Here is an 18,120-nt window from a genome sequence, read left to right on the forward strand (position 1 = left end):
AGTTAGCCGTGTGGGCCGTTAATCCCAAGTGTATGTTGGGAGATTACCTCTCTCGCGCGAGAGGTAACCGGGCCCTCAGCTTATCCCCCCCCCCTCAAATCCCCCTTATCCCCCCCCCCCTCAAATCCCCCCTTCCCCCCTCCCCATTCCCTCCCCCTTGAACATAATCTTAAATAGGCTGCTGCTCGAGTTCCTGGTTCGGTTATATCTTTATTTCATCATGAGTATGGCGTCTATCTTCATCAGAATGCGACTCAACGCACTCGATTCATTAACTACGTTAACCAGCCCATTCTGTGGATTTGCCACTCCTTCAAAATCCAACCTAATCTAATCAGAACGTATAGACTCAAGCACCCAATCTAGTCTTTTTGAGTCCGATGCATAGAAAACGTAGATATTTGAGAGCTATTACTTTTCTTAATAAGTTTCCCCTCGTTTATGTTCAACAAATGTACAATAACAATCGTTGTCTACCCTATTTCATTTCCACCCGTCTTTCCTCTTAACTCGTACCTCTCAGCTCTGGGACCAGTCTAGCGGCATACCTTTGGACTTTTCTATCATTATTCTGTGTTAACGATTCGCGTTGTTCACGCTAAGTGTCGCATATTTCAGAGTTAGTCTGACACACAGGATATACAAGGGGGCCAGAATGATTCATTCAGAGTACAGAAAACATATATTTGTGGATGATGATGATACTAGAATGATGAGGACTTAATGAGACAGGTTCGGGGAACTGTCATCCAGGTGATATCTTTTACCTGTCTGAGTTCCCGGAAAGTTTCTATCCTGTTAATGACATGATTCCAGCTGTGTGCTACAGCTGTGTGTATGTGTGTGTGTGTGTACTCACCTATATGTACTCACCTATATGTGCTTGCAGGATCGAGCATTGACTCTTGGATCCCGCCTTTCGAGCATCGGTTGTTTACAGTGTGTGTGTGTGTGTGTGTGTGTGTGTGTGTGTGTGTGTGTGTGTGTGTGTGTGTATTTACCTAGTATTCACCTAGTTGTGCTTGCGGGGGTTGAGCTCTACTCTTTGGGCCTGCCTCTCAACTGTCATTCAATCAACTGTTACTATCTATTAACTATTTCCTATCCACACATACACACACACACAGGAAGCAGCCCGTAACAGCTGTCTAACGCCCAGGTACCTATTTACTGCTAAGGGATCAGGGTGAAAGAAACTCTGCCCATTTGTTTCCGCCTCCGCCGGGGATCGAACCCTTTTAACTACGAATCCCGAGCGCTGTCCACTCAGCCGTCAGGCCCCCTGTGAATGCATGAGCGTGTGCACCAACTAAGCATCACTTACCTAGCACAATTTGCACAGTAGGGTTTTAGCTCCTGGTCCAAATATTTACAATAGTCTACCGTTTAAGAAATGTCGCATCGAGTCAATAGATTCTCGATCACAGAGCACTACTATCTATTCTATCACCTACTATCTATTAGTAGGTGATAGAATGTACTATCTATTACCACTACTATCTATTCTATCACACTGTCCTCATACTGTAAGAATTCAATCCTAGGCTTGTACCTTATCTATGGGACTCCTAGTAGGCGGCCACTCATTCTCGTATCACTCATCGAAACACCCTACATCTAGATCCATCAATTCTGACATCACGTATGTCATACTGAGCGTTCTGAATGCAGCCTTGGATAGGATACGGCAAGGTTCTGCACATCACAGATGGTCCTTCTGCTGTGTTCATATTAATTTTTCCATCTGTAGATATCAGCTCGCCATGAATGGTTTCTTTGGACTGGTTTTTGCTTCTATGATCATCAATGCCTATACTACATGTCTCCTGCAATTTCTTGGGCTGATATCTGGTCAGTTATCAGATTGTGATATCATAATCGACTTCATAAGGGTCCAGGACGGACCGAAACGTCGTCGTCTCTTCAATTTCTAGTGTGTGGTTTGGTCAACATTTTTTAAGCCACGTTATTGTGACTCCTCGTCTGCATCTGGTTAGCAACTGCTCATGTCAACTGTTCAGTTCCCTGCTGTTAACTGCTCTGGATTGTTATTAATTTTTTGGAAGCTATTTGTAATATATAGGAATCGTCTTAGCTGCACTGATTACGTAAATTAGGTATATAACGTATATCACAAAGAATGTATATTCGTATATAACAGAGTATAGGGTCCCAGGACTGTACCCAGCAGGAATACATTTATGTTATCCTCTCTGACATAGCTTCTGTTATTCCGTCTACCGCTGGCAGGGTTCGTATCCCGTCAGCTTTAACGTGTCAATAACTACCAGCTTTGGAAGAAGCTTTTTGTGTGTGGGGCTAATATCGCGTTCTTTCTTGAGATTTAAGAATGTACAATCCGCTCACTTCTGCCCTTTCTCCTTAAGTCGTAGAACTCTAATGTTTTTCCATGTAGGAGAGCTTGTCTAAAAAAGTTGGGTATGTTTTTTGTTTTTCTAAGTTTGTGTCATTGTTATCGCTTGGATTTTTTAGTGTGTGTGTGTGTGTGTGTATGTGTGTGTGTGTGTGTGTGTATGTGTGTGTGTGTGTGTGTGTGTGTGTGTGTGTGTGTGTGTGTGTGTGTGTGTGTGTGTGTGTGTGTGTGTGTGTGTATGTGTGTGTGTGTGTGTGTGTGTGTGCCTGTGTGTGTGTGTGTGTGTGTGTGTGTGTGTGTGTGTGTGTGTGTGTGTGTGTGTGTGTGTGTGTGTGTGTGTGTGTGTGTGTGTATGTGTGTGTGTGTTCATTTAGTTATGTTTGCGGGGGTTGAGCTTTGCTCTTTCCGCCCGCCTCTCAACTGTCAATCAACTGTTAACTAACTACTATTTTTTTCCACACCACACACACACACACCAGGAAGCAGCCCGTGACAGCTGACTAACTCCTTGGTACCTACTGACTGCTAGGAAACAGGGGCATTCACGGTGAAAGAAACATTTGTTTCTGCCTGGTGCGGGAATCGAACCCGCGGCACAGAATTACAAGTCCTGCGCGCTATCCACCAGGCTACCAGGCCCCTGTAGAAGACACCACAACAGTGGTGTGTGTGTGTGTGTGCGTGTGTGTGTGTGTGTGTTTGTATTTGTGTGGGGGGAGCAGGGAAAACTTGAAACTTGAAGAGACAGTACACAGGAGGATTAATATGGCGTTTTCGATTGAATTGACAGAGAAAGAAAGAGAAAATAAAACTGCAGTTCGGAAGAGGGGGATGAAAGACGAAGAAGAATAAAGTTGAGAGTGGAATCTGGGGGAGGAAGAGAGGCGGTGATAAACGTGAGACTAGTAGTGGGGGGAAAGAGGGAAGTGAAATTCATTCTTGGTGTAATTTTCCAGTTATGCTCCCTGTATAATCAACAAGAACCTATTACAATGTAAATACGTCCCCATATAACATGGACAATGATGCTGGAACCTCCACTTCTGAAGTTAGAAATGCTGGAACCTCCACTTCTGGAGTTTGAAACACTGGAACCTCCACTTCTGGAGTTTGAAACACTGGAACCTCCACTTCTGGAGTTTGAAACACTGGAACCTCCACTTCTGGAGTTTGAAACACTGGAACCTCCACTTCTGGAGTTTGAAACGCTGGACACTCCACTTCTGAAGTTAGAAACGCTGGGCACTCCACTTCTGAAGTTAGAAATGCTGGAACCTCCACTTCTGAAGTTAGAAATGCTGGAACCTCCACTTCTGGAGTTTGAAATGCTGGAACCTCCGATATTGGAGTCAGAAACGCTGTCATGGGCCCTAATGTCTTTACATGTAGCCAAATTGAATACAAGAATAATGGAATCGAATCTTTGCGATTCAGACCCTGTCGTGAGGAGAGAAACGTGGATGGTTGTAACGCGAGGAGTTGTGGAGTTGTGGTGTTGTAGTGTTGTGGTGTTGTGGTGTTGTGGTGTTGTGGTGTTGTGGTGTTGTGGTGTTGTGGTGTTAACATGGTGGGAGGAATGTTGGTGTGGAGTGCATGTGCATTAAAGTGGTGATATGGAGTAGGAATGAAGTTATTGTTTTAGATTCAGCTACTTGGAACAAAAAGTTCCAAGTAGCACTTGCTATGGTGATCCCGTAGTGGCACCTTGACAGGAGCGTGGCTATAATTCGGAGGAATGAAGTGGAGTGATGATATAGTGGTGTTGTGGAGGTGTTGTAGTGTAGTGGTGGTGTAGAGTGGTATTTCTGTAGTGTAGTGATAATAAAATAACTCAAATTAAAGAGAAATGTAAACAGGTAAATGGTCTTAATAACACAATGAACGGACGACAACAAAATAACGAAGACAGGCAACGAATGAAGGAATCAAACAACTAGAGAATATAGTTGAGAAACGGGAAACAACACCAGATAAAGCCAAGTGGAAGAAACAAAGGATAAACGTAGGAAAAGAGAAGGGCAAACAAAGAGAAGACGAGGGGCTGAAGCAAGATAAACACAGGAATAAGAGAAGAGGAAAAGAACAATAAATAAAACCCTTTGCAACAATAAAAACGAGTCTTGTGCAACATTGAGAAACGTGCAATATTTTCCCATCAGTGTTTCCTAAATGCTAGACATTCACTGCAAGTGGAATTGCGGTGCAGTGACGGATGCGTCAAGTGTCGGGTTTAGAGACGTCAAAGTCCAATTTTAAAGGCCAAAAAAAGGCACAAAAGAGTCACGAAGAGTTGTGTCAGTCAGTAATGCCTTTTAAAGTCTTATGTGTTGCCTTTTTATTTTCTTACTATAATAAATGCCTTTTATTTCGCCTACTATATGTCTTTTATTTCGCCTACTATATGTCTTTTATTTCGCCTACTATATGTCTTTTATTTCGCCTACTATATGCCTTTTATTTCCTCTACTGTATGCCTTTTATTTCGCCTACTATATGCCTTTTATTCCCCCTACTATATACCTTTTATTTCCCTTAATATATGCCTTTTGTTTCCTCTACTATATGCCTTTTGTTTCCCCTAATATATGCCTTTTATTTCTCCTATTATATGCCTTTTATTTCCCCCCTACTATATGCCTTATATTTCCCCTAATATATGCCTTTTATTTTCCTTAATATATGCTTTTTATTTCCCCTACTATATACCTTTTATTTACCCAGCATCCCCTTTCATCTCACTAGTATAACCTTCTCATCTCCTATTCTTCCATTCCCATTCTCCCGTTCTACCCTTTTTATCCTATTCATCCGATCCCCTATTTTTTTTCCTATCCTATTGCCCAATTTTCTTCCTTCTCTCCCCCTTACTTTTCTCCAATCCTTTTGTATTTTCTTCCCATCCTTCTATTTCTCCCTACACTTCCCGTTCCATCCTTTTATTTTTCTTATTCCATCCCATTCTTCCGTTATTACTTCCCTCCCTTCTTCCTTTTTCCCTTCCAATCCCCCCCTCATTCTATTAGTACCAATCTAGCTTTCTCTGTTTATGTCTTTACCTCTGTTACTTATATCTGTTTACCTCTGTTTACCTATACCTGTTTACCTTTACCTGTTTATCTGTTAACTCCGATATTTCTCAGTTCTTATTTTTGTTTTCATTGTTCTACTGCTTTTAATGCAGTGTTTCGTGAGTTTGTATTTCATTTTTCTCTGTAGATATATTTTAACTTTTATTTTTGTTGCTATATTTTAACTTTTGTGATATATTTTAACTTATTTTAACTTCACAGAATTGAAGAAAAATTGCAACTTTTTTTTTTATTTTATAGTTGATGTTGTTGATGTTTTGAAGAGTTGTTGTTATTCCACGGCAGTTGTCGTGGAGGCCAACGAAGCCTTCTGGAAGGACATGGAGACGACAGGAAATGTCGCGGAAATCAGCAAGATAAATTGAGGCTAAGATGAAGGAATTTTATGGGCATATATGAGAGATGATGTGGGAGATTAGCGTCTTTCGGGTTATTCATGCCCGTGCCACCTCTTGTAGGTAGCTTAATCTTCATCAATCAATCAATCCCCTATACCCCTACTATGGGGGATTAGGGGGAATCCCTTATAGTAGGGTGCTTACTACTATATTACTATAGTAATATAGATTATAACTTCCCTTCTTCTCAATCAGCTTAGGGTTTTTATGGGCGATCCAATGAGACTGCTGCGAGATTTGAGCAACCAATCCATATTCAGATTGGAGGCTGTGGAAGTCATGTGTCCCAGATGACCACGTGCTATGTGTTATTCTAACCAAATTTTCGCACTTAATCACAGATGAACGAGAACCCATTAAGTTCAGACAGGAATACAAACTTATCTTCTTCCCAATACCTGATAAGATAATGAGTGTAAAATTAAAACCCACATGAGCCACAGAGATGCCAAGAAGCACGTCTTGATCACAAGATTTGTGACCAGAATGAGTGAAATTGATAAGAACATAAGAATCAAGATATCTGCAGAAGGCCTATTGGCCCATTCGAGGCAGCTCCTATTAGGACATTAGTTATGGTAAATTTTACAGAGAATTCCAGGAACATATGAGATTGAAAGGCATATAAGGGTAGAGAATCAATGCAATTGCTTACCAATGATTGCAAAGGTGCCTCAGAAGCTCCCATTTACCCTGCGAGCATAGGTAAGCACATATAGGCAAGATTTTAGGCAGGTATAAATGAAAATGAACATTTTATTGTGCAATTTTAGGCACGTATAAACGAGAAAATGAACATCTTATTGTGCAATTTTAGGCATGTAAACGAAAATGAACATCTTATTGTGCAATTTTAGGCAGGTATAAATGAAAATGAACATCTTATTGTGCAATTTTAACAAGGTATAAATGAAAATGAACATCTTATTGTGCAATTTTAGGTACGTATAAACGAAAAATGAACATCTTATTGTGCAATTTTAGACACGTAAATGAAAATGAACATCTTATTGTGCAATTTTAGGCACGTATAAACGAAAATGAACATCTTATTGGGCAATTACGTATAAATTTAACTTTGTTTTCACATTGCTGAGTGTGAAAACCTCCTCCTGTATCTAACATCACTTACAGAGAGCCATGCCTAAACATATTCCACATCAACACCAATGGACTGCAATATTACTGCGTGAGGTGTCCAGCGTTGCTTGGTTAATAAGTACCGGCCATACCTTTGCTACACACAGCGTTCATCATTGTAATAACTTCATTACTATGTTAATTCTTCCTGGGCCTCAGCGGTTCCCCTCAAAATCGAATTTTCACACACATGTGAATATCTGTATTCGTACCAACAACAAACGTGACTTTGTTAAGTTTTTAACTACACTACAATTTCTTTTATCATAACAACTTTAATACTATTACCGATCCTTAGGAATCTCCTGGCACAGAACCGATAGAACTTGAAATACGTGGATAAAGCTTCCACACTCTGTGTCACATCCCCCTGTGTCACACCACTCTGTGTCACACCACATCACCCTGTGTCACACCACCCTGTGTCACACCACATCCCCCTGTGTCACACCACATCACCCTATGTCACACCACTCTGTGTCACACCACATCACCCTGTGTCACACCAAATCACCCTGTGTCACACCACTCTGTGTCACACCACATCACCCTGTGTCACACCACTCTGTGTCACACCACATCACCCTGTGACACACCACATCACCCTGTGACACACCACATCACCCTGTGTCACACCACATCAGCGTCACACCACATCACCCTGTGTCACATCATTGTGTCACAGTTAACTGCTATCAAAATTTCACAAGTAATTACAGATAAGCACAAAACGCGAATATTTGTAAAAAAAAAAAAATAGGTCATGAGCTGTGACCTTATATAGCGAATGGCTTTATTTGGGTCAACTGTTAGAGAGAGTTTGTGGTGATAATTAATGCTAATCAACCCTTTCATCAGATGTGCTTCCAACAGAAGGGATTAAATCCCATTTGAAATGCCTTCAAGCGCAGTTACTAAGCCAGATAATCTATGCTATATCATGGAACCATAAGGGCTAATTTTGTTTCATTTTATACTAGGGGAAATACCTGGCTGAGACTGGGTCACTTTCTCCCCTTCTATTATATCTGTTCCCCCTATTCCTTTCTGTTCTCTCCCTCTCCTCCTTCTCACCCTTCTTTTATTCTTCCCTCTCCTCTCCTTCCCTATCTCTCACTCTCCCCACTATCCCACCTTTTCCACCTTTGTTCTCCCTCTCTTCCCTAATTAATTATCCCCTTTCTTCTCACACTTCTCGCCCTTTTCCATCCTTTCTCTCAATCTCTCATCCCTCTCGGCTTTCCCCTCTATTCTTCCCTCTTCCTTCACTGTCCATCTGTCTTCTTCTCCTCTGTCTTTCCCTCTCTTTAAATATCTGCCAATCAGACGCACCTCTCATCTCAGAGCATATTCCTTTCACAGATTCCTACACAATTATACAAAATGCTGACGACATACATACAGTATGTTCAAAATACACCAACTTATACAACAGGAACTTTGACAACAATACTATGTCCCACATGCAAGAATAATACAACTATATTAGAAATAAAATTATATCTAAATATATACTGAAATAAAGGTAATTTAGGGGAAGGATACATATCAGGGGATACAGGGATATATGAAGGATTGAAGCAGGGGGGGATATAGCTGGATATATATCATGAAGGACATATGATGAAGCAATGATTCTGATGAAAATATTGACTATACTTCCCCCCTGGGAATATAGAACACACTAACTCCCTAAGAACGAAGATACAAATGTATGAATGCAATTCATCACACTTTTATTGCATAATCCCAGTGTTGCGTTGCCTGCTAATTCCCCTAATTGCACAATGATAGATGATTATAGCGGATAAATACGTTATTAAACAAGCCATTCTCTACTGATATTCGATACATTGGTTTGTCATGAGTTAATGATAACGGAAGTGATTGATGATGATTAAGCCAGCCAAAAGGTGGCACGGGCATGAATAGCCCGTAAGTGGTGGCCCTTTTGACCCATTACCAGTATCAGTAGATGATATTAGAGATCTTTGGAAGTGCGACTGCACCCTGCGTGACGGGAGATGTCTCCCGTGAAAAACGGAAGTGGTTCTGGGATCTTAACTATACTTGGATATCTAACCAATTTATTGCCTGTTTAAAACAAATGTGTTAAATTGTGATATGGCTGCAATAAAGTGGGGATATTAGTATGAGAACGGAATATATTATCATATTGTAGACTTATTTTAATTATTCAATATTAAACTTTATATATATTTAACATGTCCATTTCTTGTGTTGCGTTTAAAGGCTGCAACACACACCCCGCCAAACACACAGCGAAACTACGACGTTGCTACAACGTTCGAACAAGATATAACACCTCCTAACCAGTTATAAGAACCAATATAACAAGTTGTAACAACGTTCTAATACGTCAAAAACACGTTAAGCCAAGATGTAACAACTTTATTACAAGTTGTAACAAGCGGAAAATAGGGTCAGTTACGGTTTGTGTTTCCAGGGACACGCTTGTGGCATACAACATATACAAGTTTCACGGCCAAAAACAAAAAGATAGATTGGAAAGGGAAGTTTTGTCGCAATTATTTTTCATTTAAAAATGATAATTTATCTTTGCTGCCTGAAAAGCCGCAGGGTTTTTTTTTATCTGACCTTAGTCATGTAACTGACCTTTTTTATGGGTTACTGTTGTGGAAATTACATAATTTTGTATATTTAAATTGACGTAATTGGTCATTTTCTTATGAATGGACAGCTTTTGTTTGCCTGTCGTTTGAACAGTGTACAAATGAACTGTTCAATATCTTTATGTCCTTCTTTTTTTCCCCTTAAATATTGTGAGGGGAAGGTCTAGAGTTCACCCCATTGGTCTGTCCGTTGGTTATTTTTGTGTGTGATTGTATGTCCAACTCATCTGGTTTTGCATCTATTTGTTCATTGTTAGATAACCCCGTTATCTTTAAATATGTTAATGAGTCTATTAGTGATGAATGCGTGAGTGCTCTGTCTTAATATAGTATATATATATATATATATATATATATATATATATATATATATATATATATATATATATATATATATATATATATATATATATATATATATACATATATATATATATATATATATATATATATATATATATATATATATATATATATATATATATATATATATATATATATATATATATATTATGTCATCTGAACACACCTTTTGAAAGTCAATCTCAGAAAACCTGATTATTAAACAAATGCTAAACTCTATGGACTTTGGGTTGCATATTTCAAATACACAGCCTTCATGAAAAGGATATATATAGGACGACTCCCATCCAAGGCATGTTTTTAGTCCAACTTTGATCCCCCAGTAAAACTCAATAAAACAAACTACTCGGTCAAATTTTAGTGAGGCTAGCCAGAGGCATCTGGTCTTTACTTAGAAAGACAAACAGGAAAACTGACTCTCGCCTATTGATTTAGTCGGGGAGCCCAGCAGTGCCTTGGACTCTGCTCTCTCTCTCTCTCTCTCTCTCTCTCTCTCTCTCTCTCTCTCTCTCTCTCTCTCTCTCTCTCTCTCTCTCTCTCTCTCTCTCTCTCTCTCTCTCTCTCTCCCTCTCTCTCTCTCCCTCTCTCCCACTCTCCTTCTCTCCCACGGAACAAAACATTTCTCGAGTAACGTTGAATTAACGTCGCTCAGAGCCGGAATGTTTATTGCTAACACTCTATGGACAATCAATCCCACATTTCAGGCTTCACAAGCGGCTTTGCTTGTCACAGCAGGATCCAATATTACTTAAAGAGAGGCTTGGGGGTCGAACCCTTACCACTCTATGACACTCAACAAGCAATCACAGTTCACCTTGTCTGCCTGTTCGAGGTTGGGGGGGGGGGTAGAGGGGGGGGGAGGGGGGGCAGAAGGGGCAATTAAAATGGGGGGTAAGGGAGGGGGGGGGGGGAGACAGAGTATCCCGGGCACCACCGAGTAAACAGAGAATTCATATTTACTACAAGATAAATCTAACTGGGATCTGTGCCCTACATATGATTTACGTAGCTCGTATTCTCCTAATTGGAGACAGGAAGCCTGCGCTTATAGGCCTATCATCCCCATCCCTTTTACCCAATTAACGATCTTTCGAAGAATGCAACACACCTTAATACAGAGCTCCCAGGAACCTATTTACTGCTAGCTGAACAGATGCATCAGTGAATGGAAACGTACCCAACCGTTTCTGTCCTTCCCGGGGACTGAATCCAGGTCCCTCGGTTGTAAGCCGAGGACGTAGACCACTGTGTTAATGACTCATCTCTTGCCAGAGTTGTGTTATAATTGAAAATTTTGGTGGCATTGTGGAAATTTTGATAAGTTGTGTCCGGGGAGGATTGACTGGACACCAATCCTTAAATGTTGGCCTCCGTTCAGTCATCAGTAACTAGTTACTTGGTTGTAAATCGACTAGAAAGTCGTGTTCCAGGGAAATCGAGTAGGATAAGGCTCACCATGAGCTACGGGAAGGGAAAGCTCTCAGCCTCCTAATAGGAGTCGGACACTGTCTGTCCGTCACCATCTTGTGAAGAAAAAAAATAATATTGTTGATCTTTAATAATAGTGACGTGGCTGAAGATATGATGACCAAATAAACATTATACGATGGAGAAACGGCGACATGTCGCTCCGTCGTGGCCCAAACGGCTTGATTATGGTTCTAGACGGACCGAAACGTGGTCATTTCTACACTTTCTGATATGTGGTTGGGTCATTAGTGACCCAGAATTTAAGTCGGCATTATATTTAATGTTTTTTCTTAGTATCTTTAAATTTATTCTCCAAGTCCTCGGTGAGAATTTATTTTAGTGCAATGTGATCTCTTAGGAATGATGGAACTCTGTTAGCCATCAGTAGTCTATATCAGAGGACAGGGGGGGGATGGGAATGCTCTTGGACTCATTTAAGTAGGGGTGGACCCCCCCTATGTCCGTATTTCGTATCATAACCCATTATATTCCCTCTTAGCCATACCTTAGCCCAAGGAGAGGTTAATACTGTACCATTAGCAATGGGTAATTATTCTTAGTGGTTTATAATAGTTCTCTCTATTTCCCTCGTTCATGTTACAACCATTAACTTAAATCACAACCTTTTTATACTTTCCCTAATCCCTGATAAAATACGCTCGGCCCTCAAAACTACTGGTGGTAGTGGTTACGGAGTGGTTGTAGTGGTGGTGGTGGTGGTGGTAGAAGTGCTTTTGGTAGCGGTAATGATGTTGGTAGTGGTGGTAGGAGAGGTAGGTGGTGGTGGTAGTGGTGATTCTAGCGATAATGGCGGCAGCTAGTAATGGTCCCGATTATGGGGCGGGGGTAATTAATGTGATAATGAGGGTAAAGCATCATCCTCCTTGAAACATGAAAGATGAGGGCAGTAAACAAAATTGGGGGAAAAAAAAGCAAGGCGATTTATTCACGTTGTTTGATGATCGGGCGAGAGATTTGTTTTTTTAATTATTAGTAAAATAAATAAATATTCTTGCTTTGTTTAGGTTTTTAAATTATATTTATGTTTTGTGTACAAATGAACCTGTTCTATTATTATCCTGACCAAAGGTCTCGTAATTTTTAGGCCTGAGTTCCAATCTCAGATAATCCAAGCGATTGGAATGTAATTATCCACCCTGTTGTGGGGAGAAAGCGAGAGCGAGAGAGAGAGAGAGAGAGAGAGAGAGAGAGAGAGAGAGAGAGAGAGAGAGAGAGAGAGAGAGAGAGAGAGAGAGAGAGAGAGAGAGTGAGAGAGAGACAGATAGACAGACAGAGACAGAGACAGAGAGAGAGAAGAGAAATTTAATAAACCATTGCTAATTTCATGAAGAAGATATATTACATAAAATTTATATATATTACAAAAAATAAGAGTATTTTAAGGATAAGCAGTGTCTAAGACTGAAAAAATGAAGACTTACCATAGAAGTTAAATATTGAGTATCGTGGGATTTTTTTTTTTTGCCGGCGAATCCTGCTCGTTGCAGATAATTGCAAAACAGAAACTGTTGGTGATTTGGGATCACTATGTCAACCTTGAACGGCTAAGCTGAAGGATCTGTAGTTGTTGGTTACCCCTCACAGCTTCGCCCTCAACATGGAGTTATGGGGTAGTTCTGATCAAGTCATCCTCGAGGGTTGAGGGTGAAGAGTGGGATTACAAGTTGCAGCAGTGGGATTACACGTTGCAGCAGAGGGATTACAAGTTGCAGCAGTGGGATTACACGTTACAGCAGAGGGATTACAAGTTGCAGCAGTGGGATTACAAGTTGCAGCAGTGGGATTACAAGTTGCAGCAGAGGGATTACAAGTTACAGCAGTGAGATTACAAGTTGCAGCAGTGGGATTACAAGTTACAGCAGTGGGATTACAAGCTGCAGCAGTGGGATTACAAGTTACAGCAGTGGGATTACAAGTTGCAGCAGTGGGATTACACGTTGCAGCAGAGGGATTACAAGTTACAGCAGTGGGATTACAAGTTACAGCAATAGGATTACAAGCTGCAGCAGTGGTATTACAAGTTACAGCAGTAGGATTACAAGTTACAGCAGTGAGATTACAAGCTGCAGCAGTGGGATTACACGTTGCAGCAGAGGGATTACAAGTTACAGCAGTGGGATTACAAGTTACAGCAGTAGGATTACAAGTTACAGCAGTGGGATTACAAGTTACAGCAGTGGGATTACAAGTTACAGCAGTAGGATTACAAGTTACAGCAGTAGGATTACAAATTGCAGCAGTGGGATTACAAGTTGCAGCAGTGGGATTACAAGTTACAGCAATAGGATTACAAGCTGCAGCAGTGGGATTACAAGTTACAGCAGTAGGATTACAAGTTGCAGCAAGGGGATTACAAGCTGCAGCAGTGGGATTACAAGTTACAGCAGTAGGATTACAAGATGCAGCAGTGGGATTACAAGTTTCAGTGTTGCCAGCGAGGAGAATCTGGGCCAGGGTAACGACTTTGAGGGTGTGTAGTGACTCTGACACAACTGCTTCTTCATGGCCTGAGTCAGTCAATGACTTGAAGGAACCGAAGTGCAGAGGAAGGCTGCCTCGAGTGCACGAATACAGTGATAATTCCTACTGTGAGTAGTGACCAAATGCATAGTGCAGTGTGGTTAGTTGCAGCCCAGTTACCTACGTGAGTGTCCTGCATTCGGTGAGTTACCAGAGACATTCTAAGGCAAGAATACCAGACATGCAAGCAACACTACTAACCCCTAGTGTGAGGAATAGAGTGACAGCCAAGAGTGAGCAAAGAGGTTGCAATCATCCCTAGATCTAGGTGTTGTGACGATAATCTCCTTCAAGAGATTGAGCCTGCTCTTCCCTCCATAATTACGTCGTCGAAATTATATAAAACGACTATGGAAGACATGTCCAACAATGACAACAACACCAGCAAGGCTTGCCAGGGTGAGCAAAACGTATGCAGCCAGCCACCTGTTCGGACTCCAACCACCAAACTACATGTTGATCGCTACCGGCTCCGCTGATTGGTCGCCGGTCTGGCTGCACCTGCACTCGCCCCCCCATACTACTTGATGTCTGGGGTCGCCCCACCTTCAGACCTCAGAATGTTCAGTGCTCTCGTTGTCACCACTCCTCCCAGCTAGACGCTAGCGTGTACTGAGAGAAGTGGTAGCTTTAAGCCAATATTCCAAACACCTCCCATTTACTTTGTATTGCACTTCTTGTTATTTTGCCTTAACGTAACTTTTCATTGTGTCATTTAATTATTCTTATTATTTTGATTGATTGATTTTATTATAAGCATTTGTTTGTGCATTTTATTCATGTTTTGATTTATTTAACGTAATTAAAATTTCATTGTTAAAGTTTACTTGTGTTTTGTGTGTCTTCTCCTTACCTTACCACAGACGAAGTTCCAGTTTTTTCTATTTTTTTTATAACTATGTGACGAGGCCATACCCCTAGCCTTAAACAGCCGAACACCAACGCGTTACCGTCACAAGTTATATGGGGGCCTGTCCTAGGAGCTTCACTCAGGTACTGGTGCCAAGTGGTAATTTATGGTAAGCGTATTTAACTTTGTTAACGTAGCTTTACTATTTTTCATATTCAATTTCATTTTTTATAAGGTGCGGTGTATTGTGCATTACGAGAGTAACATATAGTGAAGGTGAGACAACTTTGGATTACGTGGTGACTGTAGGCCGCAGTCATACTCTTAATTGGTCATCTCTCCCTCCGTGTTATTACTCGTGTTTACCATCTATGTCCCTTGAATATTTCTCATTCTGACAGATCATCATATTGGTACCCTGGTACTGTGGTCTGCCCCGGGTCAAGAGTACCCAATCTTCTGCAATCTGACTGTAGGAGGACAAAGAGGGCCATAGTTCCTCTAGCTCGAACTTTAGTTGCTGAATTGGGACCTCAGCAGCAGTTCTCGTCACCAGTTGACACCTCGCACCCCTACACGTCAGTCAGAGATGATGATACATACAACGGTAGGGAATTAGCTTATTTTTTCAGAGCACAAAAGTTCGCTAATTCTGTAAGTATCATATTAAATTCAGTGGGAAAAACTTGCTTTATGTCCTATAGAGACTTGGCAAGGTATGCCTACATCCTTGGACTACCAATTTTACTTTTGAAGCATTTGACTGTTTCATTTGTTTTCGAAACTTTGTTTCATTTGTTAGTAGGATTTTCTTGCCCTTATTCTCTTACATGAGTACCGGGTACAAGATTTCCTGCGCCCTTGATTTAATTTAATCATTTAATATCTTTCACTTAACGTTAATTGTTAAAGATCACACAGGATAGGTACCAGTTGCCACGTTGTCCTGTTTCTGACATTTCACTATTGAATATTCGTGTACCTTTATTTGCTAATTTCACCATGTTTCGTCTCCAAACTTTCCGTGCAAATCCAGCAGGTGAAATAGGGACTTTAAGTCGTGCCAAGAGGACTGAATTACAAACTCTTGCACATGAGTATCAACTAGAAGTTCCCTACCAAGCCAACAAAAATGACCTACACAACCTGTTGCTGGATTACTATTTAGAGCAAGGTAAGATAGACTCTGAAACTCATGAAACTTACTATATTGCAGATAAAACTGACTTGGCAACGATGAAACTTAAACTAGAGCTGGCTAAGATTGAACGTGAGCAGCAAAGGGAAGCCCGCGAACAACAAGAACGAGCGGCTGCCATACGGAGAGAAGAACAAGAACGCGAAGCTGCTTTGAGGAGAGAAGAACAAGAACGCGAAGCTGCTTTGAGGAGGGAAGAACAAGAACGAGAAATCACCCTCAGAGAACGCGAAGCTGCTTTGAGGAGAGAAGAACACGAACGTGGACTCGCCCTCCACGAACGTGAGGTCGCCTTGCTCCATGAACGTGAGAGAGTACAGCTTGAAACAAAACAACGCGAGTTGGAAATACAACGCGAACATGACAAGCAACAAGCAACTCTGGCTCTAGAGTGTCGTCAACGTGAAATCGCCTTGGAAACTTCCCACTTCACTCAACGCCAACAAGCTACTGCCAATCTTCCCGTCAGTTTTAATATATCACATGCAAGTAAGTTAATGCCATCCTTTGTAGAAGCAGAAGTTGATGTGTTTTTCACCACCTTTGAAACCCTTGCTAATCAACTCAGTTGGCCTGTCGACCAATGGGCCACACTTCTCAGAGTCCATCTTACAGGTAGAGCTGCAGTCACACTCAGTACTTTGGCGTCTGAGAATGACTACTACACTCTGAAACAAGCAGTGTTGGACGCCTACCTACTTTCCACAGAAAGTTATAGAAGGAAATTCCGTGACCACCTGAAGGCAAGTACCACTACCTTCCTTGAGTTTGCTAACACGAAACGGAGGTATTTCATGAAATGGCTGGAAGCAGCACATGTCTCTACTTTTACAGAACTCGTCAACCTGATGCTTGTTGAAGAATTCTTGAGACGTGTGCCGCCTCCTGTCCGCCTCTACTTAGCAGATAAAGAAGAAACCGACTACCTGAAGTGTGCTAAGTCGGCTGACACTTACAGCCTCATCCACCGGCTGACACCTGAACCATCCTCCAGTAAGAAGTCGTGGTACAGTTACGAGAAGGTGAGCCCCGATCAAGCTGGTTCACAACTGTACTGCAAGTATTGTAGACTCTATGGACATACCATAGACAAGTGTGGTAAGTCTCAATACAAGGGAACCACTGACCAACAACGACCCAAACCAACTCCTCCTAAGTCCGGTAAGCCTGTGATGAATGTTGGTGTTAATGTTAATGATCTTTCTCTTTTCAGTAACCACCTGTATACTGGAACTGTCTCTGCCAACGGTTCAAATCCGGAGGGACGTTTCAAATTGAAGATCTTGAGGGACACAGCGGCTCTACAATCGATCATCTTGAAGTCGGCTGTGCCCAACATAGTCTACACCGGGGAAACAGTCTTCATCACTGACCTCACTGCTACCACTCCATACCCTCTCGCCAGAGTCCACCTGGATTGTCCCTACGTGAACGGAGAAGTCCAAGTCGCCGTCAGGGAAAAGCCTTTTCCCATGCCTGGAGTGCAACTTCTCCTAGGCAACGACTTGGCAGAAGACCTACAACCGACCAACCTGATCGTCATGGACAAACCCCAGGTGTGTAACTCTGTGCCAATAAACCCTATTCTTGAGTATGTTCCAGCAGAGGTTCAAGAGAGTGATGAAGTTTCTCCTCCGGTTCTCGTGACCACCCGTGCACAAGCCGCACGTCCACAGCCAGCTGACTCTACTGCTACCGCTGTCCCTCAAGACCCTCAGAAACTACCCCCGCATCTGACCAAGTTGGAGTTCCGTAAGTTGCAGAGGGAAGATCTTACTTTAACACCATTGTTTTTCCAGGCTGAGACTCAACCCGACAGTATTCCTGGGTTCTTCCTAGAGAACGACTTGCTCTACCGCAGATATAGACCCAGTAAACTGAAGGAGGAGGACGATTGGGCCAACATCGAACAACTTGTGATTCCCACCAGCCTGCGGCCCACTATTCTACACCTGGCCCACGGAGCATCCTCCCACTACGGCTTCAACAAGACTTACCATGGGATTCGTCAAGACTACTACTGGCCAGGTATGGTAAATAACG

General features: G+C 41.7%; 2 protein-coding genes across 2 annotated transcripts; one reads left to right on the plus strand and one right to left on the minus strand.

The window, feature by feature from the left end:
- The first annotated feature begins 3,396 nt into the window (after positions 1-3,396).
- On the plus strand, positions 3,397-6,155 carry LOC138370540 (uncharacterized). The gene is made up of 2 exons (XM_069334926.1): positions 3,397-3,816; positions 6,057-6,155. Exons 1-2 carry the CDS (start codon positions 3,397-3,399, stop codon positions 6,153-6,155), a joined length of 519 nt encoding a protein of 172 aa, XP_069191027.1.
- Positions 6,156-13,129: 6,974 nt separating this feature from the next.
- On the minus strand, positions 13,130-14,285 carry LOC123752656 (keratin-associated protein 9-1-like). The gene is made up of 2 exons (XM_069334936.1): positions 14,231-14,285; positions 13,130-14,064 (listed from the first exon to the last, which is right to left on the minus strand). Exons 1-2 carry the CDS (start codon positions 14,283-14,285, stop codon positions 13,130-13,132), a joined length of 990 nt encoding a protein of 329 aa, XP_069191037.1.
- Positions 14,286-18,120: the final 3,835 nt, after the last annotated feature.

The sequence above is a fragment of the Procambarus clarkii genome, chromosome 4, assembly GCF_040958095.1.
Source record: "Procambarus clarkii isolate CNS0578487 chromosome 4, FALCON_Pclarkii_2.0, whole genome shotgun sequence".
Lineage (NCBI taxonomy): Eukaryota > Metazoa > Arthropoda > Malacostraca > Decapoda > Cambaridae > Procambarus > Procambarus clarkii.

What these genes read in the sequence shown, in the direction of transcription:
- LOC138370540 (XM_069334926.1), top strand. Translation starts at nt 3,397, where the DNA reads ATGATGCTGGAACCTCCACTTCTGAAGTTAGAAATGCTGGAACCTCCA. An exon ending in TTTGCGATTCAGACCCTGTC is followed by an intron (nt 3,817 to 6,056) that starts GTGAGGAGAGAA and finishes CTTCTCAATCAG; the next exon opens with CTTAGGGTTTTTATGGGCGA.
- LOC123752656 (XM_069334936.1), bottom strand. Translation starts at nt 14,285, where the DNA reads ATGATTGCAACCTCTTTGCTCACTCTTGGCTGTCACTCTATTCCTCAC. An exon ending in CTCTATTCCTCACACTAGGG is followed by an intron (nt 14,065 to 14,230) that starts GTTAGTAGTGTT and finishes CGTGCACTCGAG; the next exon opens with GCAGCCTTCCTCTGCACTTC.